The sequence below is a fragment of the Oscarella lobularis genome, chromosome 11 (genome assembly GCF_947507565.1).
Source record: "Oscarella lobularis chromosome 11, ooOscLobu1.1, whole genome shotgun sequence".
In the NCBI taxonomy this organism is placed as follows: domain Eukaryota; kingdom Metazoa; phylum Porifera; class Homoscleromorpha; order Homosclerophorida; family Oscarellidae; genus Oscarella; species Oscarella lobularis.
Window position 1 is genome coordinate 1,168,341 of NC_089185.1, and position 24,905 is coordinate 1,193,245.

Here is a 24,905-nt window from a genome sequence, read left to right on the forward strand (position 1 = left end):
GAGACGTCGCGGGGCTCGCAAACAACCTGACGTCGCGCCAAATAGCAATCCCATACGTAAACGAGCCACGAGAACGCGAACGTTCCAGAGAGAATGGGGTTCATCGCAAAAAACATAGATCCCGTATACCTACACACATCAATACACTAATCAGTAATCTCAGACGACGTCATTTCCCGGAAATTTTCAATCGATCTCGTCGTATGACATTGCATATGAATTCGACGTCGCTCTTCTGAAGGTAATGATGTGTGGGCAGATAAAATCCGACCCGTCCTAGCCGTTCTGCGTTGGGCAGGTCAGGCAGCTCGTAATGAGAGTCTCGCTGCCGCTGATGCAACAGCAGAGGCGGTTGCAAGTGCAGCGGAAGAAAATAGTCGCGAGTTTCGATTCCATTCTCGGCCAAGACTCGTCGCAAGCTGCGTCGTTTCTCTTTGGACTCGACTTCGACTCCGAACACCCACGGCGTATCGGGACCGAATTTCGACGTGGGCATGAGCACGACGTCGGGCAAATCGGCGAGAAATTCCCTATACCAGGAAGCAATCTCCTCCCTCCTTTCGGCCACTTTCCACACGTCATCGACCGCCGGCGCGACGAACGCCGCTTCGAGTCCAGACATTTTATAGTTGCCGGACCGGTACAGATGCATGAAATGATATTCGGGCACGAAGCCGTGATTGACGTAGCTCTGTAGTCGATCGTGCAGCAGAACGCCGTCGTCGTCCCAACGTTCGTGCTTCGACAGGACAAAGCCGCCGTCGCCCGACGTGATCAGCTTGTTCGCGTAGAGACTCGCCGCGGCAAAATCGCCCGTTCGTCCGACGAGTCGACCCTTGTACGTCGTCCCAATCGCCTCGGCGATGTCCTCGATCAGAACGAGTCGATTATCGTCGCACAGTCGACGAATGGGATCGAGATCGGCGGGGATGCCGTACGTGTGACAGACGACGATCGCTCTCGTTCGACTCGAGAGACGTTCGCGATACTGTTCGACGCTCGGATTGTAGTCGCCTTCGGCTGCGACGTCGGCGATGACGAGTTTTGCGCCGACGTCGATGACGGCGTTCGCTACGGCAATCATTGTCAGTGCCGGAACGATGACTTCGTCGTTGGGACCGATGTTGGCCGCTTTAAGGCATAGAAGCAGGCCCGTGTAGCCGCTTGAGCAGGCTTTGGCCGTTGGAAGTTCGAATAGGGATTTGAGCTTCTCTTCGAAATTTCGAACTGGTTTCGTTGCCGATGAGATGAGGCCGTTTTCGATGGCTTCGACGACGCTTGCCTTTGCATGGGGGTGTATGTAGGGCGTTGAGACTGGATAGCGCCATGCGGAGGTTGGTTTTTCCGGCTCGAGGTACGGCAAACTATCTTTTACTTTCTGCGGTAAGGCGTTAACCGTACTGACAAGAATGTCTTTTAGCGAGAATCGAGGACTCGACATTGCAACGATTGAGCACGCAATGCGACTACAGGCGGCGCGGCGGCGGCAGTGATGCACAGCAGACAATACGGGCATGTATCGCCACGCCTTCTAGAGGGATCTTCCCTTACTGCAGTTTCTTCCTCTGCTGAGGCAGCGTTCTCCACGCCTTTACAGTAGAGGAAGTGGGTATAGGGAGCGGTCCCTTGCACACTTGCAAGCAGCTCTCGTCTTCTCGGTGCGGCGCGAATTTTCTCCTCTGCTGAAGCAGCCAATTAGGCTAACGTAATTTAATAAAAAAAACTACGAGGTAAACTTCGATTATTGCCAAGCACAAAGACGATCGGGTGACGTACCTTCGCTGGAACGACTAAACGAATCATGCAGATGAGTCACGGAGCAATCATCGCTCGTTCGGGACTCACCCTCGTGCCCACGCTCCGCCCTTGCACGTGCCCAAACAGGCCCTGGTGTCGGTGTGCGGCGCTTCGCAAACGGACATAATACCCATATCCTGACCGCCACTCTCTATATGGAAAGCTTCGTCCGTCCTAAGCTTCGCGTGCGACGACGCGACTGGAACCATCACCATCGCGACGGATGGGGATACGTCGTTCGCGAGATGTTGGAGAAACATTTTCATTCAGACGACGGTCTCACGGAATGCATCGCATCCGTAGAAGACGAAATCGTTCGCATATCCACTTCAGGTTCGACGCTGGAGTCGTCGCCTTTCTGCAGACCGTGGGTGGGCTTTGTCCACCAGGCGGTGAACACGTCGTACGAGGACTTCCCCGACTTACGACGTCTTGTCGCCAGTCCCTTGTTCCAACGAGCCCTGATTCAATGTCAAGGACTGTTTGTTTTGTCCAGCGTAAATAAAGCGTACTTGACGATACCTCGCGAGGATTTTCTCGCTGTCAACGTCTGCTTCTGTCCATATCCCGCCGTTCCAGTTCCAAGTAGGTATCGCTTTTCATTCGAAAAATTTTGCGAGAACGAGCCGCGACGCGTCGTCATGATTGGTCGTTACTTGAGGAAGTTTCAGGACATATACGATCTGCCCGTTCCGATGGGATTTCAAAAGTATCTATTGAAACCGTTTGATGACGAAAGATGGGACCGCCTTCAGCTTCATATCGCCGTCAATGAAACGGTGAAGTGCGTCGAACGCCAGCCGTCCGACAACTACGACGATCTCCTGTCGCAATCGCTCGTCTTTCTCAGTCTGAGCGACGCGGCCGCGTGTACGACCGTCGTCGAATGCATCGCCCGATGCACTCCTTTGCTCGTCAATCGTCTGCCGGCTTTGGAAGAATATCTCGGCGTCGAGTATCCGCTTTTCTACGAGAGCCTGAACGAGGCCGCTCGGTTGTTGACGCTCGATAAAATCGAGCGTACCCATCGCTATTTAGCCACGATGCCAAAGAGACGATTCGTTGAACCGGATTCGTTTCTGAGAGCGATTAGCAACAGTGCCATCTATCGCTCTCTCCCTTCCTCCGAAACGTCTTCTCGATGCGACATCACGGTGATTCTTTGCTCGTACAAACGAGTCGATTCCATGGACGAAATTCTCCGTCGTCTCTGGTGTCAAGACTTCGCCGGAAGGTATCGCATTGTGCATAGACAAATGAATAAAAAAAATGCGATTCGAGTCGACTTTTAGTTTTGAAATCATCGTCTGGAATAACAACTCTTCCACGCAATCCCGACTGTCGGCGCTCTGCCAATCGTATCGCAGCGAGAAACGTCGCAGCGTCAAACTCATCCATAGCAGCGAGAACTACTACTGCATCGTTCGTCAGGCGATCGCACATCTCATGAACGGCACGACGCTCGTGACGTGCGACGACGACGTCTTGCCAGAACCGACCTACCTGTCCAAATTCTACGCCAAGTACGAGAGATACGGCGAGTCGGCCGCCTTGTGCTGTCGCGGTCACATCTTTCGCAATCACGCACTCGACGACGTCGATCCCGCGCGCTTTTGGACTCGCCAATGCGAGTCGAAAATCTTTTGCGACGAGACGCGGGACGACGTGCAGGTAGGAAGAGTTTTCCGGGATTTGTATCCCGTATTGTTCCTTTCAGGTACACTTTCTCCACGGCTGCGCTTGTCTCATACCGCGTCGCGTGCTACTTCGAGTGCTCGAGTATCCCATGCCCGATGCCGAGTTTGCGCTGATCGACGACTACTGGCTCTCCTTCGTCGTATCCCATCACCTGGGATACCCAATATGGAAAATACAGGGCAGCACGATGTTTACGATGACGGCGAGCGCCGTCGCTCCGGATTGCGCGATGGCACTCAATCCTGACGTCGTTGAGCAGCGAATCAAATTCTACGTCTATCACATGAAAGAAGGATGGCCCGGCGAAAAGAAAAAACACGCCGACAAGAGAAACAGAGAGGGGCGGCAAGTCGACGTCTTCGAGTACGAGCCCACTCCAAAAAATCGCGCCATCGAGGCGGAGGTTCACCAATATCAACCACTGCCAGATCAATATTCATTTTAATCATTGAATTTTTGAGACGACCTTTTTTTCTTATTTCTTATTTTCTATTGTATTGATATCACTGAGCCCCCCACTCCCTTTTGGGAAAATGAACGACTTGAGTCGCAAGCTCAAAGTCGTGGATCCGACCCTGTGGAATCACCATCGAGGCGGTTGGAACTACGCGATGGGCCTCCTCAGGGAGCACCTCCACGCGAACGACGACGAGGCGGCGACGCTCTGCATCAGCTCGGTCGAAGACTACGTCTGCGACGACAAACCCGTCGACGAACCGTGGATCGGCTTCGTTCATCAGGTGCCGCGCACCGATTCCCGTCTCTATCCGTGGTTTCCCGATTTGGATCGGTTGACGAAGAGCGAGCACTTCGTCGAACGCATGTTGCCCCGGTGTCGCGGTCTCTTCGTTCTATCGTCGATCGTGCGCGACTATCTCGCGACGCATTTGCGCCCGAGCGTGCCCGTGACCAAGGTTTGGTATCCGGCGACGCCCGGAGGACGCGCGTTCGATTGGGACGCGTTCGTCGGCGTCGCGTCGCGCACCGTTCTCTTCGTCGGCGAGTATCTGCGCAATTTTCGCGCCTTCGACGATCTCCAATTACCGTCGAACTATCGAAAAGTTCTTCTCAAGGCGCCCGACGTCGATTTCGATCGTTTGGGAGTGCGATTCGGCGACGACGTCGAGTTGAGAGAGCGCGTCGACGACGACGAGTACGATCGACTTCTCTCGCAAAGCGTCGTCTTTCTGAATCTTCTCGACGCGCCGGCGAACACGACCGCGATCGAATGTCTCGCGCGTAACTGCCCCCTTGTCGTCAATCGGCTTCCCGGATTAGAAGAATATCTCGGCGTCGACTATCCGCTCTTCTACGAGGGAACCGATCTCGACGCGGCGGCGCGTCTCGTCGTAGATGACGAGGCGCTTCGAGCTGCCGTCGATTATATGAAATCGTCGTCGCTGAAGCGAAATCTCGACGGAATCGAGTTCGTTCGCGACGTGCATCGATCGGCGATCTACGTCGGCTTGCCGACGCCGCCGTCGCTGGCGAACGGGCCGCTACAGCAGCGATTTTGCGCTACCGTCGTCATTTGCTCGTATAAACGTGTTTATAACATCGAGAAGATTTTGCGTCGCTTCGCCAATCAGCAGGGAAATCCGGGACGTTTCGAGGTGATGGTGTGGAACAACAATTACGACGAGTCGGCGAATCTCGATGGCATATGTCAATCATTCAGCGAGACGCTTCATCTCAAGTTGATTCACAGTACGGAGAACTATTACTGCATCATACGCCTGGCCGCTGCGTCGTTGATGCGCAGCGACGTGATGATCATTTGCGACGACGACGTCATTCCGAGAGAAAATTTCGTCGAAAGATTTCTCACGAAGTACAACGAGTACGGACCAAACGCCGTCCTTTGCTGTCGAGGTCACGTTTTCGACGATCACGAGCTCGATGAAGAGAAGCCACAACAATGTTGGGAAGAGTACGAGAACTTGAGATTCTATGGACAGGAGAAAGACGACATGCAGGTAGGTCGACGGGCGTGACGACTTCGTTGACGTCATCTTTTGTGTTATAGATTCATTTCTTGCACGCTGACACGTGCCTCTTTCCGCGACATCTTCTGCTCAAGGCTGCGACGTACGAGCTTCCGTCGCGCGAGTTCATTCTCGTCGACGACTATTGGTTGTCCTTCGTCTTTTCTCACCATTTGAACGTGCCCATATGGAAAATCAAGGGGGACGATATGTTTGAATCGACGGAATGTTCGGAGGATCGTAGCAAGGCGCTCTTCTATAATCCTCGAGTCGAGGAGCAACGCATACGGTTCTACATTTATCACATGAGATGCGGATGGCCGAAAAGCTTGCATCTAAAACACGCATGAAATGTTGCGAATTCTTTTATCTTGGCCGAACCTTTAGGAATTTTATAGACTCTCTTTTTTCGTGGGGCCCTTTTTTTATACACAGAATGATCACTACCATTTTTGACATGCCCGAGCATACACGCGCTCATCGTGCACAAACACAGACAAGACGAGTCAGAAATCCATGAGTGCATTGAGAAATTCGCGATAGGATATTGTACCGTCGCTCACCTGAAACTCTGTCGCCACGTGCTCAAAGTCTTCGTCGCTCACGTCGACGTCGCAAAGCTTCAGGACGGCGCGCAATTCGTCTCGACGCACGAGCCCCTTTCCGGTTGTGTCGAGTTTCTGAAAGTAACGTCGAAGGGGCTTCCACTGGGCAAGCAACTGCCGAGAAGAAAATGTTGGGAAAAAAAAGTACCTACTGCAATTTCCTCTGTACCTGATTTCTGAAATTGATCACTAAGCCAGGTACTCCTTTTGTAGGATTTTGTGGTATTGCTGGCACAGGCTATGTCAATGCGATTTATGCGAAAAATGCTCTTTTCTAATATACTGCACCCACCTGAAGTTCTTCTGTGACGTCTCTCTTCTTGTGCGACAACAGTACGCCCATATCATTGCCAACTCTGTAGGTCTGATCTGGCGGCTGGAACGGTTCGAGAAAGGCGACGTAGCTGACTCTATAAATAAGATATACAGTATGTTAAACCTTCAAGGGAATTCACACTACCGTCCGTCCTTGAATGGATCGAAACGGTTGGCCATGACGTCCAATTCCGACTGCGTCAAATCCGACACGAGATTCTTGACCACTTCGTGAAAGCCGCTCCTATCTACCAGCCCCGTACCGCCGGCATCAAGAGCGGCGAACCGCTTTCGAACGGCCGCAAAATGAAGACGCAACTACGGAGTATATATAAACAGAAAAAAGGAGTTTTCAAACTTCGACTAACCTTTGCTTTTAGTTTGTGCTCAACCATGTCTTCGGATCGATGAAGCGTCTTTGACCTCTGAAAGCAGTGGTCATCGGTCCATTTCTTGTTCACACGTTGGCGCCTTGTTACGCCTGTCAGTTACACGCGCTTCCCCATGACGAATGCCCCCTTTTTACCCGGCTCACCCGCTGACTTGATTTTGAAATCAAAATGACGCATGAACTCGTGGAAATCGAGAGTGTTGTTTGCATTCTTGATGAAGTTTGCCCAAAGCCGCGACATCTCCGACTTGGTAAGATCGATTTGGAATCTGCACCAAAAACGATGTCGATGCAATTAATCAAAGCCTCACAACGTACCGGTGAAAATATTCCCAGAGCATAGTCTGATTGAAATGCTCCAAATTTGACTCGTCAATCTCTTCGAAAACCTACCAAACAAACAGCGCAATTCTTCATACGAAATAGATGCGATTCCCTCTCCTTACACGTCTTAAATCGGTATACTGAGGTTTCAAAATCAATCTAATGTGATCTTCAATTTCTTCAACAGACCTGCCTTCCATTTCCCCTTCAACATCTAAATCCTCCTTTTCATTTGCTGCAAATACCTGTCTACAGTACCATTGTGAGCACTTTATCCTCCGTACAGAATAGATCTTCTTACCTCGTATTTCCCCTATCAAACTTCTCCAGAAATTCTCCGTACGGAACGAGTCCGTCCGAAGTCAAGTGTACGTTTCTTAGAAGTTCCGCAAAATCCCTATCGGTAATCATTTTCTTCAATTTCGCTTCCAATATAGCTCTGAATTCCTTCTTCGATATTACACCGGTGCCTGCCTGATCCAGCGCTCTAGTGTAATAATGTCAAGTGAACATAGAGAGATGCCGCCTAAAAACGCTCATACTGAAAAGTTCCCAGAAGTGAAAGAAAATCGCCTTGAAAGAGTTTCATCAACGACGACTCGGCGCCGGAAGCCGTCACGGCGCTCGCTTTTCCAGGCCTCTTATTGAACCTGCATATCGAGAGTAGAGGAGTCAAAGTTCTCTCCTTTCTCCCCCTACTCGTGGTTAGGATCAGTCAATATGCCACTGGCAACGCTTCCCTCGCGACGATCCATGAACCGTCGAATGAAGTCGTTGTAGGAGAAAAGGGAGACGGAGCCCAATTGGCCGCGACCAGCGATGCCACATCTGAAAATTAAGAAAAACTAGTAGAAAAACGACGACGAACAACGGTTAAATTAAAGAACCTTCGAAGTAGTAAGTCGCATTCCTGGGCTGTCAACTGAATACCGAATTCGCTGAGAGCAAGACGAAATCCCTCTCGAGATATCTTTGAATTATAAAAAATCAAGGTCACCCTCCCCCCCGCGCATTCTATGAATATTGATTCGCTCACTTTTCCCGTTCCACGCGCGTCGACTTTTCTAAACGCCGTTCTCATTCGTACAAATCCCTTATTGAACTAAGGAAGTCTCCCCTAACGAATGCGACGGCCTGTGCGCGTTCTCTTTCTTACTTGCTCCCTTAGCATCTCTTCGATCCTGGTGACATTGCCGTCATCGTCGTCGTCATCGTCGTCATCGTTGTCGCGATTCCGTCTCTTTTTTCTAGGCGGACTCTGACGCGGCAAAATGCGCTCGCCTGCACAGCGAGATAAATTCACAAAACAAGCGCGTGCGTCTCTCTCTCTCATGCCTTTGGCATTCTCTTTTATTGACAGACCGAGCTTGTTCATCAACTTCTCCACGTGAATGACGCCTCTCTCTTCGGAGTCGTACCGTCGCCAGAGCTTATCAAACTCCTCCTCTTCGATGGGAAAGTTGAGTCGGTTGAGCAGGTTGAGAAATTCCGGTTTGATTAGAATTCCGTTCGTTTTTCCCGACGGAAACAGTTCGCCCATCGTTGAGAATCGATCGCGCACTTTGCCTCGAAGCTGCTGGTGGACTTGAAAGGCGGTCATGAATCTCGGCCCGTGACGAGACACGGGGTCAAGCCACTTGATCGAAGCCTGTCAGAAAAGAAAACATCTGCGTTACGACGAGCCAGTTAAATTTGCCTGCCCGCCTTTTTGTGAAAGTGAGAGTAGAAATCGTCGAAGGATATAGCATGTCTTTTATTCAAGCCAAGCCTTTAAAAATGATCCGTGGAGAACAACGAAACGTACTAGTAGCACGTTTGCGTCACCTTTCCAATAGTTTCTGATACGTGTGATTCGTTAGGTGCGGGAAAAGATTGGTCAGTATACGAAAGAGGGCTTCACTAGACAATTATCAGTATTTAAATAATAATAAAAATAAAAAGACTTTCTCCTCCTCCTCCTCCCTCCTACCGGCTGACGTTTCCTTTGCCCGTTGCGTCAAACGCCTTGAACGCGTAATTGATCTGATAAAAGCATCCCGTTCGAAATTTCTCTCCGAGCAAAGCAATCATCTAAGAAGCCCCTCCTCTCAATCTGCAATATTAGAAAAAACGCACACGAGTCCTACGTCATCGGCCGTCATTTGTCCTCTCTGATTTCCCTGAGTGCGCGGCCTGACAGCAATTCGTCGACTGAACGCTCGACTACCGATCGCCCGAATGGGAGCTCCCTGCGGAGCGGTCACTCCCTCCTCTTCCGGAACAGCGGGGAGTTTCTGATGAAGAGACGGCAATTCGGCGAGCCCGGTCGTCGTCGCCGGCCGATCGTTTGGCGTCGACGCCGCCGTTGCTAAGGCGCCGCCCGTCGACGGACGAGCGGCGTTCGATCGCGACGCGAGACCGCGCACGCGTAGGGAATCCGTTGCGGCGGAGTCGACTCCCCGCTGTTTGGCGAAGGGGTGCTCGATGCGGGGAAGGCGCGGAAGTTTGGCGGCCGTTGTCGTCGTCTCCGATTCGAGTTGTATGTTCGCTGTCGTTGCCATTTGCGCTGGTTGCGATTTCTTTTTTCTGGTTCTTTTTCCTGCTTGCACGCGTTTGGCGTGTGCAGCAACAAATGCGTAGCTACTGGCAACTGCATTGAGTTCGCGAGACGCGTGCGGAATTCTTTTGTGTATCCGGGCTTTCTGCTTCACGTGCGCACGAGCCTGCGAGAAACGACGATGAGGTATGAGTGATATCCGTCCTTTTCTAACCGATCCTTCGATTCGAGTTCCTTTCGTGGCATCGCATTCCTTTGTTATGTTCTTTTGATGTTACCCTTGCTCGAAAGAACGACTCTTATTGACGCAATCTCTCCCGTCCCGCAGCAAAGTTCCACGAGACACGCTATACGATTCGGTGAAGCAAGTTCTAGCCGGATCGAAAGAGAAGCAGCGAAAATTTCTCGAAACAGTCGAGCTGCAAGTGTCTCTAAAGAACTACGATCCCCAGAAAGACAAACGATTCAGCGGAACAGTGAAGTAGGGCAAAATAGCAAAAGGGAGTGGGGTCCCATTTCAACGTACCTCGTTTCCCCGTAGACTTAAGCACATCCCTCGTCCAAAAATAAGCGTATGCATCTTCGGCGACCAACAGCACTGCGACGAAGCGAAGGCGAACAACTTCCCGTTCATGACAGTCGACGATCTAAAGAAATTGAACAAGAACAAGAAAGCCGTCCGAAAGCTCGGTAAAATAGTCGAACACGTTCGATATTTCGCTGTCGAGCCCGATCGTGCCTATAGCGAAAAAGTACAACGCGTTTTTGGCGTCGGAGAGTCTCATTAAACAAATTCCCCGTCTTCTCGGTCCTGGACTGAACAAAGCGGGAAAATTTCCGACTCTCATTACGCACCAGGAGAATATGGTCGCCAAAGTGAATGACGTGAAGGCGACGATCAAATTTCAAATGAAAAAGGTGATTGCTTCGTTTTTTTTGGGTAATTTTTTCATGTTTCGTCAAAGGTGCTCTGCTTGGGGGTTGCTGTCGGAAATGTAAGTATGAATGAAGACCAATTGGCTGGCAACATACATCTGGCCATAAATTTCCTTGTGTCGCTGCTCAAGAAGAATTGGCAGAACGTGAGAGCACTCTACATCAAGAGCTCGATGGGAAAGCCGCAACGTCTATACTAACTTGGTCTCGTTGTACTTTTTTGCTTTTGCTCTCTAAATCCAAGTAACTTGGAAATAAAGTTGAAATTTACCTTTACCTTGTGCTTTGTTGTCGCCGGCAGTGCACAGCGTTTTAGATTTTTTCTCGCGATAGGATAATTCAAAAATTCGATTTCGTGAAAATTCAATCACTTCTTTGAATATCCAAATTCAGTAGCTGCGTCGGCAGAGATGTCGCCATACTGCCACACGTTTTTCTGACAACAAATACAGTAGGTAAAAAGCTATGCATAGCCCTACTCGTTTCCACAGACTTACCCTGGCTGTTTTGGCGCTCAGTTGAGCATCTAAATACTCATCCACCTGAGAAAAGGCATTGCTCTTATGAACACAGTCGTTAGTTTTTGAATTCTTACCAGTTTTGCTAGCCTTCTTTCTTTTCTCTTCTCCACTTGAAGGAGTCCGCCAGCTACAAGCGCTTTTCCGACGTCGGTCTCATCCTCCGTATTCGTCACAGTCACAAATTCCTTCAGGAAGAAACAAACGCCTAGTCAAACATCATAACAAGGCGCTCAACTGGACACAGACCTGAGCTCCAACTTTGTACTCCACATTTATCTTCACGTTGGAATTCTTAACAAGAAAAGAAACAGAGTTCACAGATATGACATTCTACTTACGTACACATACAAGAACTGACGTCTGCAAAGCAGACGTTGCTTCTGATACCCACTCTTCCTAATCAAGAAAATAGGTACTGTACGTTCTCGCCCTACTATAGAAGGGCTTACGTCAGATGTAGCGGCAACAAAAGCCAGGAAATATTCTTTGGCTTGAGCTGGAAAACTGAGAACAATCAATTCAATTGATGTACCTACGTGCTTTATACGTCGTCATACCTTGTATAGGTAGAGGAGAGCGGAGCCAACTTTGAAAGGCTCGTCTCCTCCCGCTGCCAAAATAAAGATAATACGGAATTTAATTAGACAACGCTGCAAACAAACATTTCCAAAGTCGATGTAGAGAATGTGAATTTGGTTGCTTCCTGACACTTTTTCAACAACGGCTCTATACCTAAAAAAAGCGCACTCTTCCAAGGCATTCTCTAACATGTGCACAAATTACCACAGCTGGTCATCGGAAAACTGAGCAGCACACAAATCTCCTTTCCTAGGCTTAAAAGCGCCTGGTAGTGGAGGATCCGCCGCAAGCTCTTCTCTCATTTTTTCCAAAAGTTCTTCAAGCTTAGGACCTAGAGCAGGTATTCGCGAAAATTTGGCGTTTATCTGTGAAATATTTAAGACCTGTTTCAACGCTTTGAGCCCAAAAACTGGTGGGCCCTGAAACTTCAGTTACCACCACCTGTAAAAGAACGCGGGTAAAGTACACGTGCTTTCCACAAAAATCAGCATCTTGCCTCGGAAAGAGCAACTTTTCTTTCTCCGTCGTCTACAACAGTATCTTCCTGCGCCTTTGGTTCTTCATAGTCAGCCCAGATCTAATGGCACGAAAACGTTATACTGCGTAGGTTGAATTTCTTTCTACCTTCTCTTTGCGGGACTTGGGTCCCGCCTCGGCGTTGTGCAGCATCGTTCCGTACTTGGACTTATCGGCGGAGAAATGAACGGAAGCGAGTCCCTCCTGCTCACACGCGCGCGCGTGAGACACACGAACGAAGTCAGCAATCCTACATCACCTCAACTAGCGACAAAGAATGATTCTTGCCGTCGACGAAGAGCCATCCAATAAAATTTCCCACTCTATCCATCCCGTCGACTTCCACTTCCACCTAAACGAAGAAAAATGGTAAGAGAAAAAATAGTCTGGCAACCCAAGACAGACCTCCTGTTGAAGACACAGTCCTTTGGTAAACGCTAGAGCTTCATCACCGTATGGCTCACTAGGAACCTGTTGTCCGCCACGAGTCACTTGGCTAGCCTTAGGACAACTGATTCCTTTATTCGATCAAAGCGCGGTAAAGCGGACGACGAGCGAGTGCAAGCATACGCGCTTACCAGCCAGTAGAAACGTGGCGAGACAAGTGTCTTTAGGTAGATAGATGCGAAGTCGCGACCCACTCGCAACAAACTAGAAGAAGAAAAAAGCCCAACAAGCCCCATAACGACCAGAGGAACACAAATAAAAGAATGCTACTTCAACGATGCCGTGAGAGCGTCCCGCTCTTTGCAAGAACGGAAGGAACTGTCTCGCTTTGCCGAGATCCTAGCAAGCAGATCGTCTTTCGTACGCGTAATACGATGCTATATATACATATATATACCCCTGAGAGGTCAGCAACTCGATGTATGGGCGCTTCTTTCTTGGCGTGAAGGCCCCGCCCGTTCTTGAGAGCCCTGGGGAATAGACGTGCCTCAGAGGTAATATAACTATAACTCAATTTTGGTCACCTTGATTCTGCCGCTAAAAGGTCGTCGTACTTGGAAGACCTCTGATTGTCATCTTGTCTATGTCTAATAACAGTTGCGAAGCCTTTGCTAATAAGCGCCTCCGCAACGTTACTAGAGATAGACGCGCGAATGTGATTACTGTTACTATATTGCTGTGCCACTATTACATTCCGCCTATAGTGACCGTCGCGCATGTCTTCTCGGGAAAACTGTTCTCCGCTGGTTTGATATAGTCGATGAACACTTGCACCTAGTGAAGATGTCATAGAGTTTTGACGCGGATTGTTAAGAGTTCCTGCCTTCTTTCCAATCAACTTCTTTCTCAAGAATTCGCGAGCTTCAAACATGTACGGTATGTCGTATAGTGGACGTATTCTCGTCGGTCGTTCGCTGGTCCCTTCGTCGCCAGCATCCTCCTCCTTAGATGTGCCTACCGACCTTGAAATAAAAAGCAATACACAGTGAGCGAGTCTGTAGTAAATTGACGCAGCACGTCAAGGGAAATAGAAAAGAAAGGTGTCTTGACATGCACAGGACTGTTTGAAATACCTTGGGCCACGGAGACTCGACAAGAAAAGTTTCTTCGTTCGTCCGTCGGCCAGTTTGACTACAACAGCATCAGCGTTCACAACTTCGACAACCTCGCATTAGCAAAGGATACTACTACTAATGGAACTAAAACGTGAGAAGAATATTAATACTTTTCCGGTGAATTCTCGGTCGGTTATAGTAATAGCCTCCTTTGGCGGTTTAAAACCTTTCCATAGTCTGAGCTGCTTTTCCTTGGCGAATCTGCAGCCAGAAAAGCGCAATTAGAAGGATAGACTCGCTCGACGGTAAATCAACTTTTCAGCTAGTCGCAGTTTCTCCCTTCCCTGCGTCACAACGCTAATGCTCCAGTCAACGCAGTGACCGTATCCCTCGCGCAAGAGAAACTCCGATATGTTGCCAGCCTGGGGAAGGGGAAAAATCACACCCACACATTCGACTCCAGCACGAATTACGCACCGGATGAAGAATCGTTCCCAAGACATTCTGATTTGACGCGCCTGAAAAAAAAAAAGGAAAAGCGTTTTCTAGTTCATTTCGACCAAAGGCCAACAGCACCTCACCTTCAATCACCACCTTGACGTTTCGTTGAAGCAGTCGCGATTCCGTGAAATATTTCGCCTGTAAGAGTCCATTGACGCACGCTTTAAGCAGCCCCCACCCCCACTCACTTCCTCTGCAAACGGCTCAGCAGTTGGACTGCCACCGTCCGCTGGCGTCTTAAACGTTGGCGTCTTGACTCCCGAAAGCATGACGGTGACGTATTGATGCGACGGCAGAAGAAGGACTCTCATGGTGCACGCGTCTCGGACGAATTCGACAATGCCTGCGCGCCATGGAAACCGTCGTGCTACCGGCTTCTGAAATGATCGTGCTCACCGTCGATTTCCTTTCCCTGATTTCGATCCGCAAATTGTCGAGCGTTTTCCAAACTCCACTTCACGTCTCGCACGTGCTGAGAACAAAGAGTCTCTCTTCAAAAAAAGCGCGTCGTTTTTGATTTTATTTGCTGTCGCACCTCTTCCTTGCTTCCCTCAGCCCATTTGCCTTTCCCAGCTGCTTTGGCAGACTCTTCAAGCATCACTAACTGAGACTGTTCCCTTAAATAAACAAAAAAACCGGAGCTCAAAAACAGGGAATATTAGAATGGAGAGTGGCTACAGAACAAGTCATCTTTTTAAGAATACATATGTATAGTACTAGAGCCTCCTCGGTTAAAAATTCCACTTGAACGTAGACAGATATCTATCTATCTATCTATATTGACTGACTCGTTGGCTTTCATTCCAGTCCGCCTCACTTCGACCAATCCTTCCTTTACTAGTTCCTCCTTGACATTGACCGCATCTCCTTCTATACGAAATGCTCTCTTGGCTACGAATCTCTCTCTCTCTTCTTTCCTCCCTCAAACCTTTTCCAACCCAAATCGTTCCGTACTCGCGACTCGTTTTCGGCACCTTGTATTCGACGACGAACGTCACCTGTTTTCCGACCAGCATCTTGCGAACGAATTCGCGAGCTTCGAAAGCGAACGGCTACGCGAATAGGTCCGTATTGTCGCGGAAAAGACGACTCGAGGGCCCCCCTTACTTCGTCCTTCTTCGACTCCGACGCCGAATCGCCTCTACGACCCAAGCGGGGAGCCACGATGCCCGAAAGGCCTAGATTTCTTTCGGGAGGTGGTCCGCCTTTCGGTTGGCCTCGCAGGACGATGCTGTCGGCCGAAAGAACCTGGGGAAACGGCGAGCGTGGCGAAGAACGTCGCCGATTGAGGCTGTCGTGACGCCTCACTTGCTTTACTGTTGCCGTCATACGCGTGGGAGCTTGCGCCATGATCGATAGTCGTCGAACTATTCACGCTTCGCGTTTTTCGCCAACGAAAACGGGTCGTGCCACGTTTAGGACAAATACGCACGCTAGAGCTCCACCCTCGACTCACTGACGTGGACGATTGACGTAGGCAGGCACAGCGCATCCCGTACGAGAAAAGATTCTAAAACATGAGGCTTTTTGCGTTGATTCTAGCGACGCTGTGCACGTGCAGCGACTGCTCGGATATAATTCTCCCCGAGATCGAACTCACAAAGCTCGCATTCGGCAGCTGCAAGTCAGATGATTAGCAAAGCGACATAACGCTTTTCCGCGCGACTCAAATTCGAATTCTTAGCATGCACGATCGACCGCAGCCCATGTGGTCGCGAATTAGGGAGCAAAAACCAGAAATATTCGTGTGGTTAGGAGATGGTACATATAGGCCCCCAATTCCACCAAAAGTATAGAGATCACATATGACATGCTCTAGCAATCTACGGTGATACGCGCGTTTTTCCTTTTGTCTGGCGACCGTCGCCTTTGCCAGTACTAAAAGAGAAGTATCGACTGCAGAAAAGTCAACCGGAATATAAGGCAATAATAAATATTATTAGAGCCGAGATGAAGGGCGCGGTAGTATTCACAGTTGGTAGAAATTCGTTGAGGACGCCAACGTTCTAGTTCTGGGCGTGTGGGACGATCACGACTACAACTTGAATGACGGAGGCAGGGTAAGGAGCCCCAAACCCGATAGTTTGTCGTACCGTTTCTAAGCAACGACGACGACAGTGAATGGATATGGGAGAGGAAACGGATTTGTCTAAATTGCTATCAGCATGCATAATTACAATTAGGACGAGACGGCTTTGACGTGCCCGGTTCCATTCATTGTTCTATCGCCACGGGATATAGAGGAAATCTGTTGGCTAAGTGCGCATTAGACGCACGCAGATGGTAAAAAGTTCAGTTGTTTGGTCAATTGCGCGGCGCCCAGCTGGCGCTATATCGCGCTCTTTCCCTAAGGGCCAACTAGAAGGGGGTCTGCATATTATTTGGGTCCTTTCTTTGTCTTGTAAGGATTACGAGGACAAGAAAGAAGTCCAGCAAATGTTTCTCGACTTTGTCGACGAGGATAGGGAGAGCATTCGAAGACGAAGAGACGGACTCTACGCGTCTTACCTCATCGGTCCCAAAGAAAGAAGGGTCAAGGTCTCACTCGTTCAATATAGGCCTATATTACGAACAATGCTAATGTACTGCGACAAATATAGCTGCTATTACTTGACGTACGTTCGCAACTTGATCGTCGAAACGGCGACGTTCTCGGCGACGACCAATGGTCGTGGCTCGAAACGGAGCTCGTTGACGACGAGGGTGCCGCGCTCGTTGTCGTCGGTTCCGGCATGCCAGTGCTTTCCGACATGAGCACGATCGACTCGTGGAATCGATATGGAGAGAGTCGACAGAGACTGCTTCGACTTCTGACAAAACACCCCAAGGTACTGGCGAATTTTAAAAAAGTCATTTCAAACGTTCCGACCCTTACCTTCTCCCCCTCGTAGACACTTCTTTTGTCCGGCGACGTTCATTTCGCCGAGGCTTCGTGCTTGAATGCAACCGAAGGTTAGTCAATTACGCGCATATCAATTGTTTCGTCTCCTGAAGTTTCCGCGCGCTTCCAAAAAAGGTCATCCGCTTTACGAATTGACTTCGAGCGGTCTAACGCACAATTGCTTTATCTCTCTTCTACCTGAATCGACGTGTTCCTTCTTTCTCGAGTACGTAGCCCGGTCTCGCGCGGCGACGGCGACGGCGACGACGATTGTTTTCTCATTGATCTCGTTTGCATAACCGGTTCTGTGTATAGTTACGTTTTGAAACAATCTCGTCGAATCTCTGCCAAAGCCTATTCTGATCTCAACTTCGGAACGGTGACGATCGACTGGAACAAGGGAAAGGTCAGTCGACGCGTGGTCTCGAGTTTCGTTCTAAATACACTTACGTCAGCCTCTACAACGTTTCAGGTACGGCTTTCCGCCCACGGGGTCACCGACCACCTGTTCCGCTTCTCGTTCCCCTTATTCAATGTACCAGGAAAAATTCTTTTGTTTCTTCGGCTTACTCCAATTTAATTTGAGCTTTTATTTCTAGAAAACCGCAAACGTTTGCCCTCCCACAACGACAGCGGGAAAAGCCGACGCAGACTTTTATGTGCTCGGCGCTACCGCCGTCGCCGCAGCCGTCGCAGGCGCGATTGCACTTGCCATTGCAATTAGACGAACGCGTGCTCTTTAGCAAATTGCATGCTGACGTTAGACGAATGACCCATGTCTCGCGTTCATTTGTGCCGTAACCTTTCCTCCGCCAACGCACGTCACACGCTACGTATACCGATTCACCTTTGTCATCATCATCATAAGACCTTGCTTGTGCCCTTTGAGCGCATTCATGTGTTGTCGTCACACCGAGACGGCTTCCGCAAAGAGGACGCAGTTGTCGCCGAATTCCGACAAGAGATTTCGAGATCCGTGGGATATGCATGAAACCCACCGAGCGTCCTGTCATCATCGCTATACGCGTAGGAGTCGAATTTGGGATTCGTTTTTCCCTCGGGCTCCTACGTTACAGTGGGAAAGAATTCCGCGGTTCATCTAAACGAATTGTATATAAAAAGAAAGTGCCCTCCCTGCTGCATCATCACAAATCGAAGCGAAGCACAGAGACAGCTACTTACCGTATCAACAAATGGAGCTAAGCATCTGCATCCTCGTCATCCTCGTCGCCTTAGCACAAGGCAATCCCCACGGAGTTGTCGACCTAGCAAAGCTGGCACCAACCTCAAGCGGTCAAGAGCCGATCAAGCCTCGATTGACGACGCCAGAAGAGTCTTCTGGTATCCCCTTTTCAACAGGAACGGCTAGAGGTCCTTCGGGTGAAATTGCAGTCACGTTTGGAACGGAATCGCCGGACCCAAGCCTCACGCCGGACCCAAGCCTCTCGAAGCTAACACGTTGCAAAGAGACAATAGTCCTGAGAAGGCCGCCGCGTCGCTGCGTTATCAGACAACGTCGGGTAACCATCACGCTTGCCACAGATCCATCCTGCTCTGCAGATGTACCAATTGATGTCTGCGAAGGCGAGTGTCACAGCGGAACAATCGTTAGCAGGAGTCTAACGTCGGTTCCAGATCGTCGCTCCTGCGAAGCCACACGCACAGAAATGGTACGCGTCCCTGTCCCGTGTAAGGGCAAAACGACTTTCGTTCCAGTAGAATCGGTTGTTCGTTGCAGCTGTCGCAAGTTCGGTATATAGTCCAGTCGCACGATCTTGACCCTGTTGTTTTTTTTCTCATGAATGTTTCCTCTTTTTTCTTCTGTTTTCTTTTGGCATTAAAATGAACGACTCTGTCGAACAAAGCGTGTCTTTCACCCACTAAGTAATTCATTGAGTTAGCTCGACGAGACATTTCTTCAGTGCACTAGAAAGGGAAAGGAGAACTTAGACCGAAGCACGTACAGGAAACCCCTGAAGCAGATCTGCTCACTTTTGGCTTCCACTGTGTTACCCAGGCACCAAAGCGAACGATGCCCCTGCGCTTGAGATCAAACGCCTCGTCGAGATGCGGTAAAAAAACAGCAGTCGTCGACAGCGTTCACAAGTCAACACATACATCGCCCATCCCTCGGGCACCGTGCACTAGCGCGATTGCATTTGTATAATTCCTCTGCCAGAAATAGTCTCAATGTCGCTTATTGCTTATTAGTAACGTCATTGTGAGCCTATTGTGGGAATCCCAATTGAATTGATCAAATCAAGACCAGTCAGAGAGAGTCTGGTGCAGCGTGGAATCTGGTCACAACACCTTAGCATTCAACGATCCGAGAAAAGCTTCCTAATGACGTAGTTTGTGTTCGTCAACTACTTGGCAGGCCATTTCCGCTACACGAGCCACAAAGCACGAGCTCAAGGAGATAACTGTGTCTGTTGTGGCAACGAGGGATCAACCAGACGCCCACTTATCTCGTTTGTCTTGGAACGTCCCTTACAAAAGCCAGAAAAGTAATCAGAACAAAGTCAAGAGTAAACTCGATTTTCAATGCAAGCGTATCCCGCAATCATTAGGAACCCATTATGAGGGAAAGGGACGGATCCGACGAATACGGGCGTAAACATTGCGCTACAAAAGAACGCTTGGCGCAAATAGACGGCTCAGTCAACACGGTAAAGGCCGTCTCCCACAACCCCATGACCTCTCGCTATTTTTCAATCGTCGTCGTCGTCGTCGTCGTCGTCGTCGTCGCCGTCGTGACGCTGATAGCTGAACGCGCAGAAGCAAACCCGTCTCGTGTGAGAGACGGGCACGAAAAGCTGACGAAAGTAGCGGACGACGAACGCTTCATAAAGGCGAGCCTACGCTCTCCAACAGCAAAACCGCCGCGCAATCCGCCAAAGATCATTGAAATATCTCGACCCAAATGCGAGCTGAAGCGCACCAGAACGACTATCCGGCACTCGACGACGTGCAGCAAAAGGGTTCTCCTCGAGTATTGCAGTGGAATGTGCGAGAGCCGCGCTTTCGTTCACAGTCGACTTGAACACTTCCAGCGCGTCCGCACGAAAATCGTGCACGACTGCAGAAGCTGTCAAGCTGTCCGAACTCGTGACGTCGAAATCAAGCTACACTGTCCCCATCTTGTCACGGAAATAGTCAAAGTGCCTGTGTCGTGCTCGTGCAGAAAATGCATTCCGTGAGACGTTGTAGGCTGGTTACCGTTTGTTACTGTTTGCGCTAAAAATAGATACCTTGAATTTGAATAAATCATGTTTTGGTTCCAAACTGTCCTTGGTGGTCCGTGTTGCTTTGGGAAAAGCGCCCAACTGCCACTGAAACCCGCGAATTAGTGTGATCACGTCCGGTGCCATCTCGAACAAGCTCTGCCCCTGATCCTGATACTATTGGCGACGGTTGATGAATAAGTGAATGGTTCCTGTTGCTATGTCTGTGAAAGTTCCAAACCAACCGCCTTGACCGCAGAACGGAGACGGAGGCGACGGATACGACGGAGCCAGGGAGACAGCACACCCGAGTGTTTTTTTCCAGGGCAACGTGCGCTACATTTCCGGAAAAACGCGCGAAGGTTCCAGGGCAGTTCCAGCTGCTGAGCGGCACGACGTCCAGACAAGCCACTACGTTTCCTGATGCCGTCACTCGCAAACTATGTAGGAAGAAGAAGGACCGGAAGCAATCTTTGCAGACCGGAACTATTGGCAAACCGTTTCCGGGCTCTAAACGTCACCGTAAAGACAGTGACGTTAGTCAGTTCACGACCTCTTTGTGCGCAGAATGTCCGGGAAGTAACGAATGACGCGGGTTCTTCGAGTCCGACTGCATACCGCAACGAATCCGAATATCCGCGCACGTTTCCTCACTACGACAGTGGTGGATCTGATGATGCATATGCAATGCGACAGTCGAAAAGAGGACTTGGTAAACCGAAAATGACATTGTACGCGTCCTTCTGGACAAAGCTCCGGCGGCGTAATTAATTGGTTCTTGGGCGGAGACGGCTGAAACCCAACTGTACTTAGAATCAATTCAAATTACCGCTTTAGTATGCTGTCTTTTTGCAAAACGCCAGACATAGCTGAGTACACCCAAAACAGATTTAGTACTGTAAAGCTTAGGTCACCGTGATTCACTAGTCTGTGGCTTCGCTGGCTGTAATGAATATGATGCAATACCGACCTAAGAATTGGTGGCGACTTTTGAACTCGATGAAAAACTAAAAATGCCAGGAAAATCCCGTTGGACCGGACCAGAAGAGGGGGAAAAGGACTTTGGTGCGGCCGCCTATAGAAGGATGCATATCATCCTGCGGAAGTTCTCAATGCGGATGCATGACTAATAAAGTAATTGAACGGCATCCGAGAGTAGCGTATAAAAGAAGGGGTCCACTCATCGGTTTCATCACAATCAGCCAAGCGCTTCGAAAGGCCAGATCAACTTGACTAAAGCCCAGAACTTGGAGAAATGAATTCGTCTTACTCTATCATCTTCTACGCGAGCATCGTGCTCATAGCCGTCTGCGGCGTTCCAACGCTCTCGAACCCGGTGAAAGTGCATAAAATGTCAACCAATTCGGAGTCCGAATCATCGAAACCAACGCTGCCGCAATCGTCAAGTGTGACGGCGCCCGAAGATCAGGGTGCCTCCGATGGGGAGCGATCACGATACGGCAAAATCACTGTTACGGTCACAGAGACAAATGATACCGCTCCTGAGCCTCGAGATTCTAGTAGCACTATCGAGATCTCCACCAAAAAGAAATGCGAACGAAAACTCACATCGGTGACAATGAGTATTGGAACGTGCCACAAACGCATATCCGTCTACAACTGTTTTGGATCGTGCACGAGCCGCACGGTAACAAATCCATACGGAAAGCTCGACTCGATCTGCAGATGCTGTCAACCAGTATCGGTGACTCGAACGGCACTTGTGTTTGACTGTCCCGAACTCGAAGAACCTCGCGTCCGTTACGTCGAGTCGGCCAATGCGTGCCGTTGTCGACCGTGCGCACAATAATAGCATGCATTATTACTATTTCTATTTTCAATTATTCTGCCTTAGACGAGTTTTGTGCGATATTTTTAAGAGCTTTTTATAGACCGTAGAATGTACCGTCGCGGATGCCGCTGCTAAGCAATGTCAAAATAAAACAGGAATGATTTACAAGGTTTGGCGTGCAGATCTAGATCCGTTCCAGTCCGGTCTTGTCTCGTGCGGCGGCCGCACCCATAGATACAAAGGACAATAAAAACAGCAAGAGCCTTGGACGATTGCTCTGTTACCAAGCCCCGACTTTATACCAGGCTCCACTAGCCCAAGAGAGGAATCGTGATAGGACGAAAAGGACGTGTGCACGTTTTGGTAGTATCGGCTGCATGCAAACAATTGCTGTGTGAAGCCATGGCAAAGACACACCTAATTATATCGTAAGGAGTGCCGTGCGTACAACGTAAAGAGAGGCACTACGGGCTTCTCTCCTCTCTGAGCAATCAATGGGACTAAATTAGAAGGGCGCGCGATCAACGTCCGGTCTCGAGGATTCGGATAACGTTAAGTATCCTTTCAAGTTAAACAACATCTCGCCAGCTCGTACGAGGCACACGCTTTGCGGGCTTCAACGACGCTCACCATGCATGAATCGGGTCGAGTTAGTTACCAGAGCGCTTAGTGTCATGCAGACAGAGATAAGTATACCTCCTCTGCTTATAATTGGTTGCTGACAGACCGGTTTGACCGTCTTCGACACGGCGATCAATCGGAGTTAGGACCATGCAACGCCTTATATTAGAGGCTTTGCAAAACGTTCCAGTGACTTCACCGAAAGTGACCCGGTTGTGGTCGTACTAGGGAACCGAGTCGTTGTGTCCGAAAAAAACCGCCCGTTGCTGCGCTTACGAAGCGGTGAAACGGCACAGACGGCGGCACACAGAAACGGCGAGAGAGATGCGAAGCAAAACATTCTAACGATATTGACATTGAAAAAAGCTACTTTCGGGTCCGTTTGAAACGGGGCTAAACGACGTCAACGAGCTAACAACAGACTAGCCATGGAATCAATCAGACCCGAGTGGTCTAATCGCTCGAGTGAAACAGCTCCTTTCCTCTTAGATATACTCAAACGGTTGTCGTAAGATCGCGCCATTCGCACCGCGAGAAGAGTGGAATGTCGTCAATCAGACTCATCCTCCTCCTTTTCGTCGCTTCACTAGCGTCGGCAAAGCCCAAAATCGGCACCGTGGCCGATAATTCGACTCGGGTGGACTTCGGCGGCGGAGGCGACAAGGTCAAGGCCCCGGTACCAAGCAAAATAAATCCGAGCGGCTGCAGATCTAAGAACGACGACGACGAGGACGACGACACTGGTCCTCGGTCGACGGAAGCCGTCAGAACGACCGTGACGGTTCCGGCTAGCGACCCAAGACGATTGATGTCGTCTCCGTCGCCGTTGTCGTTGCTGCCGCCGCTACGCTGCCAACCGCAACTAATCTCGACAAATTTTACGGACGAAACAACGGGTTGCTCGGGTGAAATTGCGATAAATATGTGCGCCGGAATGTGCGAAAGTTTCTCCGACTTGACGAACAGCGCCATGTCGTTTTGCAGCTGCTGTCAAGCGTACGAGTACGAAAAGCAGGAGGTGTTTCTCCGCTGCCCCGGCAGAGATGGCACGCGCAAGAAAAAGATTCGAGTTGCCAAGGCCTGCGCATGTCTAACGTGTCGCCATTTCAACAAAAGGGGGAGGAGGTCAACGACCTGAATCGATTGGCAAATTGATTAGACTCTAATTGGAGTGTGTGTGCACGTCAGAGAGTTTCACTGTAGAAAGGCAATAATAACCACTTATTGCCGGGCAGACTTCGAAGAACGATAAATTGTAGAAGGTAGCCGGTAGTGAGTAGCTAGTTATGTATATGCAGAAACGCAATTAATAAGGCGGTCGTACGACAAACGTGTCAAAGGGCGGGAGAAAGGGGGGTGCGGAGGAGATGAGCAGCGCGCAAAGACGACGCGCTACATCGACAGAGTGAACATGAAAAGAAGCACTCTGATTGCTCTGATTGTTCTCGTTGCCCACGTGGCGTCACAGCAAACTGATCGCCACGGCGTGGTCGACACCGCCCAGCGGCACCGACCGACGACAGAAAAGGGAAACGAGAATAATTCGAACGGGCGTACGGAACAGATTCTTCACGTCGCCGACAAAAAAATTCGATTCCGAAAGCCGTCCGTTGCCGAGCCTACGACGCCGCCGCTGCCGCCAACCGCGGCGGCACCGGCGAGCGGCCAAAAGCCTCGCGTGCCGCTAACCAGCCAAGGTCCGTGTCGAAAATGTTCGCCGTGCTTGAAAGCAAACAAGTGCGAGTTGAAATACAACTACCCCATCACCGTGACCGTGGCCGGCTTGCCGTGCACGTGGCGAATTCCGGCGTCGGTATGCCACGGCGACTGCATGAGTTATAGTATGCCGGCAAACGCACGATCGGCGACGCTGCGACGACTCGGCGTTCAGTTCGAGTACAGCCACACGTGCCGATCGTGCCAGACGGTTGACGTCATCTACGTCGAACGACGCCTGCACTGCGTTGGAACGACGACGACAATAAGGGTGCCGCAAGCGAAGGCTTGCAGTTGTCGAGTGTGCCCCCCTTACTGATAAAACGGCAGTCGCTCTGCGCTGAGATTGTAGAAAGGACGTAGAACTACTTTGCTTTAGTCTGTTATTTCTTCAGGCTGCGTATAGATCTTCTACACTGTAATCTGCTAGCGCGGTGTTGCTTGCGTACCGGTATGTGTCGATAA

General features: G+C 50.0%; 8 protein-coding genes and 1 long non-coding RNA gene across 15 annotated transcripts in view; 4 read left to right on the forward strand and 5 right to left on the reverse strand.

Annotated features, from left to right (window-relative positions):
* Positions 1-246, reverse strand: part of LOC136192739 (CAAX prenyl protease 1 homolog) — a 2,359-nt gene extending 2,113 nt beyond the window's left edge. The window contains exon 1 of the mRNA XM_065981435.1: positions 27-246. Coding sequence (XP_065837507.1) covers positions 27-116 — 90 coding nt within the window. The 5' untranslated portion in view covers positions 117-246. The remainder of the gene's footprint in view (positions 1-26) is intronic.
* On the reverse strand, positions 95-4,878 carry LOC136192740 (GDP-perosamine synthase-like). The gene is made up of 3 exons (XM_065981436.1): positions 1,846-4,878; positions 1,777-1,790; positions 95-1,723 (listed from the first exon to the last, which is right to left on the reverse strand). The coding sequence occupies exon 3, from the start codon at positions 1,514-1,516 to the stop codon at positions 170-172; it is 1,347 nt and encodes a 448-aa protein (XP_065837508.1). The 5' UTR covers positions 1,517-1,723; positions 1,777-1,790; positions 1,846-4,878; the 3' UTR covers positions 95-169.
* LOC136192735 (uncharacterized) lies at positions 304-4,012 on the forward strand. Of its 2 annotated transcripts, XM_065981429.1 has the most exons (4): positions 304-1,354; positions 1,421-3,031; positions 3,090-3,468; positions 3,515-4,012. In XM_065981429.1, exons 2-4 carry the CDS (start codon positions 1,953-1,955, stop codon positions 3,938-3,940), a joined length of 1,884 nt encoding a protein of 627 aa, XP_065837501.1. In that variant the 5' UTR covers positions 304-1,354; positions 1,421-1,952; the 3' UTR covers positions 3,941-4,012. The 2 variants fall into 2 exon arrangements, with proteins under 2 accessions (XP_065837501.1, XP_065837502.1); XM_065981430.1 differs by having other exon boundaries at positions 304-3,031.
* LOC136192736 (uncharacterized) lies at positions 4,014-5,980 on the forward strand. Its single transcript, XM_065981432.1, has 2 exons — positions 4,014-5,471; positions 5,522-5,980. Exons 1-2 carry the CDS (start codon positions 4,029-4,031, stop codon positions 5,828-5,830), a joined length of 1,752 nt encoding a protein of 583 aa, XP_065837504.1. The 5' UTR covers positions 4,014-4,028; the 3' UTR covers positions 5,831-5,980.
* Positions 5,861-9,804, reverse strand: LOC136192734 (EF-hand calcium-binding domain-containing protein 6-like). The gene is made up of 19 exons (XM_065981428.1): positions 9,242-9,804; positions 9,085-9,185; positions 8,940-9,014; positions 8,820-8,883; positions 8,451-8,763; positions 8,272-8,396; positions 8,152-8,217; positions 8,003-8,085; positions 7,815-7,943; positions 7,658-7,765; positions 7,417-7,602; positions 7,238-7,364; positions 7,110-7,180; positions 6,936-7,060; positions 6,769-6,881; positions 6,546-6,718; positions 6,378-6,495; positions 6,255-6,323; positions 5,861-6,199 (listed from the first exon to the last, which is right to left on the reverse strand). The coding sequence occupies exons 1-19, from the start codon at positions 9,653-9,655 to the stop codon at positions 5,987-5,989; spliced, it is 2,673 nt and encodes an 890-aa protein (XP_065837500.1). The 5' UTR covers positions 9,656-9,804; the 3' UTR covers positions 5,861-5,986.
* Positions 9,751-10,863, forward strand: LOC136192744 (large ribosomal subunit protein uL1-like). The gene is made up of 5 exons (XM_065981444.1): positions 9,751-9,837; positions 9,980-10,132; positions 10,193-10,341; positions 10,397-10,569; positions 10,617-10,863. Exons 1-5 carry the CDS (start codon positions 9,833-9,835, stop codon positions 10,785-10,787), a joined length of 651 nt encoding a protein of 216 aa, XP_065837516.1. The 5' UTR covers positions 9,751-9,832; the 3' UTR covers positions 10,788-10,863.
* A 34-nt stretch (positions 10,864-10,897) lies between these two features.
* On the reverse strand, positions 10,898-15,660 carry LOC136192733 (staphylococcal nuclease domain-containing protein 1-like). The gene is made up of 32 exons (XM_065981427.1): positions 15,515-15,660; positions 15,314-15,454; positions 15,135-15,258; positions 14,995-15,076; positions 14,742-14,823; positions 14,603-14,678; positions 14,395-14,549; positions 14,287-14,344; positions 14,183-14,223; positions 14,021-14,127; positions 13,876-13,966; positions 13,724-13,815; positions 13,474-13,612; positions 13,342-13,424; positions 13,175-13,285; positions 13,048-13,120; positions 12,921-12,989; positions 12,782-12,854; positions 12,609-12,721; positions 12,463-12,555; positions 12,312-12,407; positions 12,184-12,264; positions 12,071-12,128; positions 11,892-12,018; positions 11,771-11,840; positions 11,666-11,718; positions 11,558-11,612; positions 11,457-11,504; positions 11,355-11,399; positions 11,183-11,293; positions 11,085-11,129; positions 10,898-11,023 (listed from the first exon to the last, which is right to left on the reverse strand). Exons 1-32 carry the CDS (start codon positions 15,554-15,556, stop codon positions 10,955-10,957), a joined length of 2,703 nt encoding a protein of 900 aa, XP_065837499.1. The 5' UTR covers positions 15,557-15,660; the 3' UTR covers positions 10,898-10,954.
* Positions 15,661-15,671: 11 nt separating this feature from the next.
* Positions 15,672-18,952, forward strand: LOC136192741 (uncharacterized). 4 transcript variants are annotated; one of them, XM_065981437.1, is made up of 11 exons: positions 15,672-15,830; positions 15,891-15,967; positions 16,026-16,129; positions 16,189-16,266; positions 16,613-16,744; positions 16,807-17,034; positions 17,098-17,158; positions 17,223-17,313; positions 17,403-17,493; positions 17,543-17,622; positions 17,687-18,952. In XM_065981437.1, exons 1-11 carry the CDS (start codon positions 15,724-15,726, stop codon positions 17,886-17,888), a joined length of 1,251 nt encoding a protein of 416 aa, XP_065837509.1. In that variant the 5' UTR covers positions 15,672-15,723; the 3' UTR covers positions 17,889-18,952. The 4 variants fall into 4 exon arrangements, with proteins under 4 accessions (XP_065837509.1, XP_065837510.1, XP_065837511.1 ...); XM_065981438.1 differs by having other exon boundaries at positions 17,560-17,622; XM_065981439.1 differs by having other exon boundaries at positions 17,543-17,709.
* On the reverse strand, positions 15,723-20,685 carry LOC136192747 (uncharacterized). Of its 3 annotated transcripts, none has more exons than XR_010671232.1 (6): positions 19,080-20,685; positions 17,538-19,013; positions 17,082-17,477; positions 16,826-17,016; positions 16,715-16,766; positions 15,723-15,824 (listed from the first exon to the last, which is right to left on the reverse strand). It is a non-coding gene; the product is annotated as an uncharacterized lncRNA (long non-coding RNA). The 3 variants fall into 3 exon arrangements; XR_010671231.1 differs by having other exon boundaries at positions 15,723-16,084; XR_010671230.1 differs by having other exon boundaries at positions 15,723-16,766.
* Positions 20,686-24,905: the final 4,220 nt, after the last annotated feature.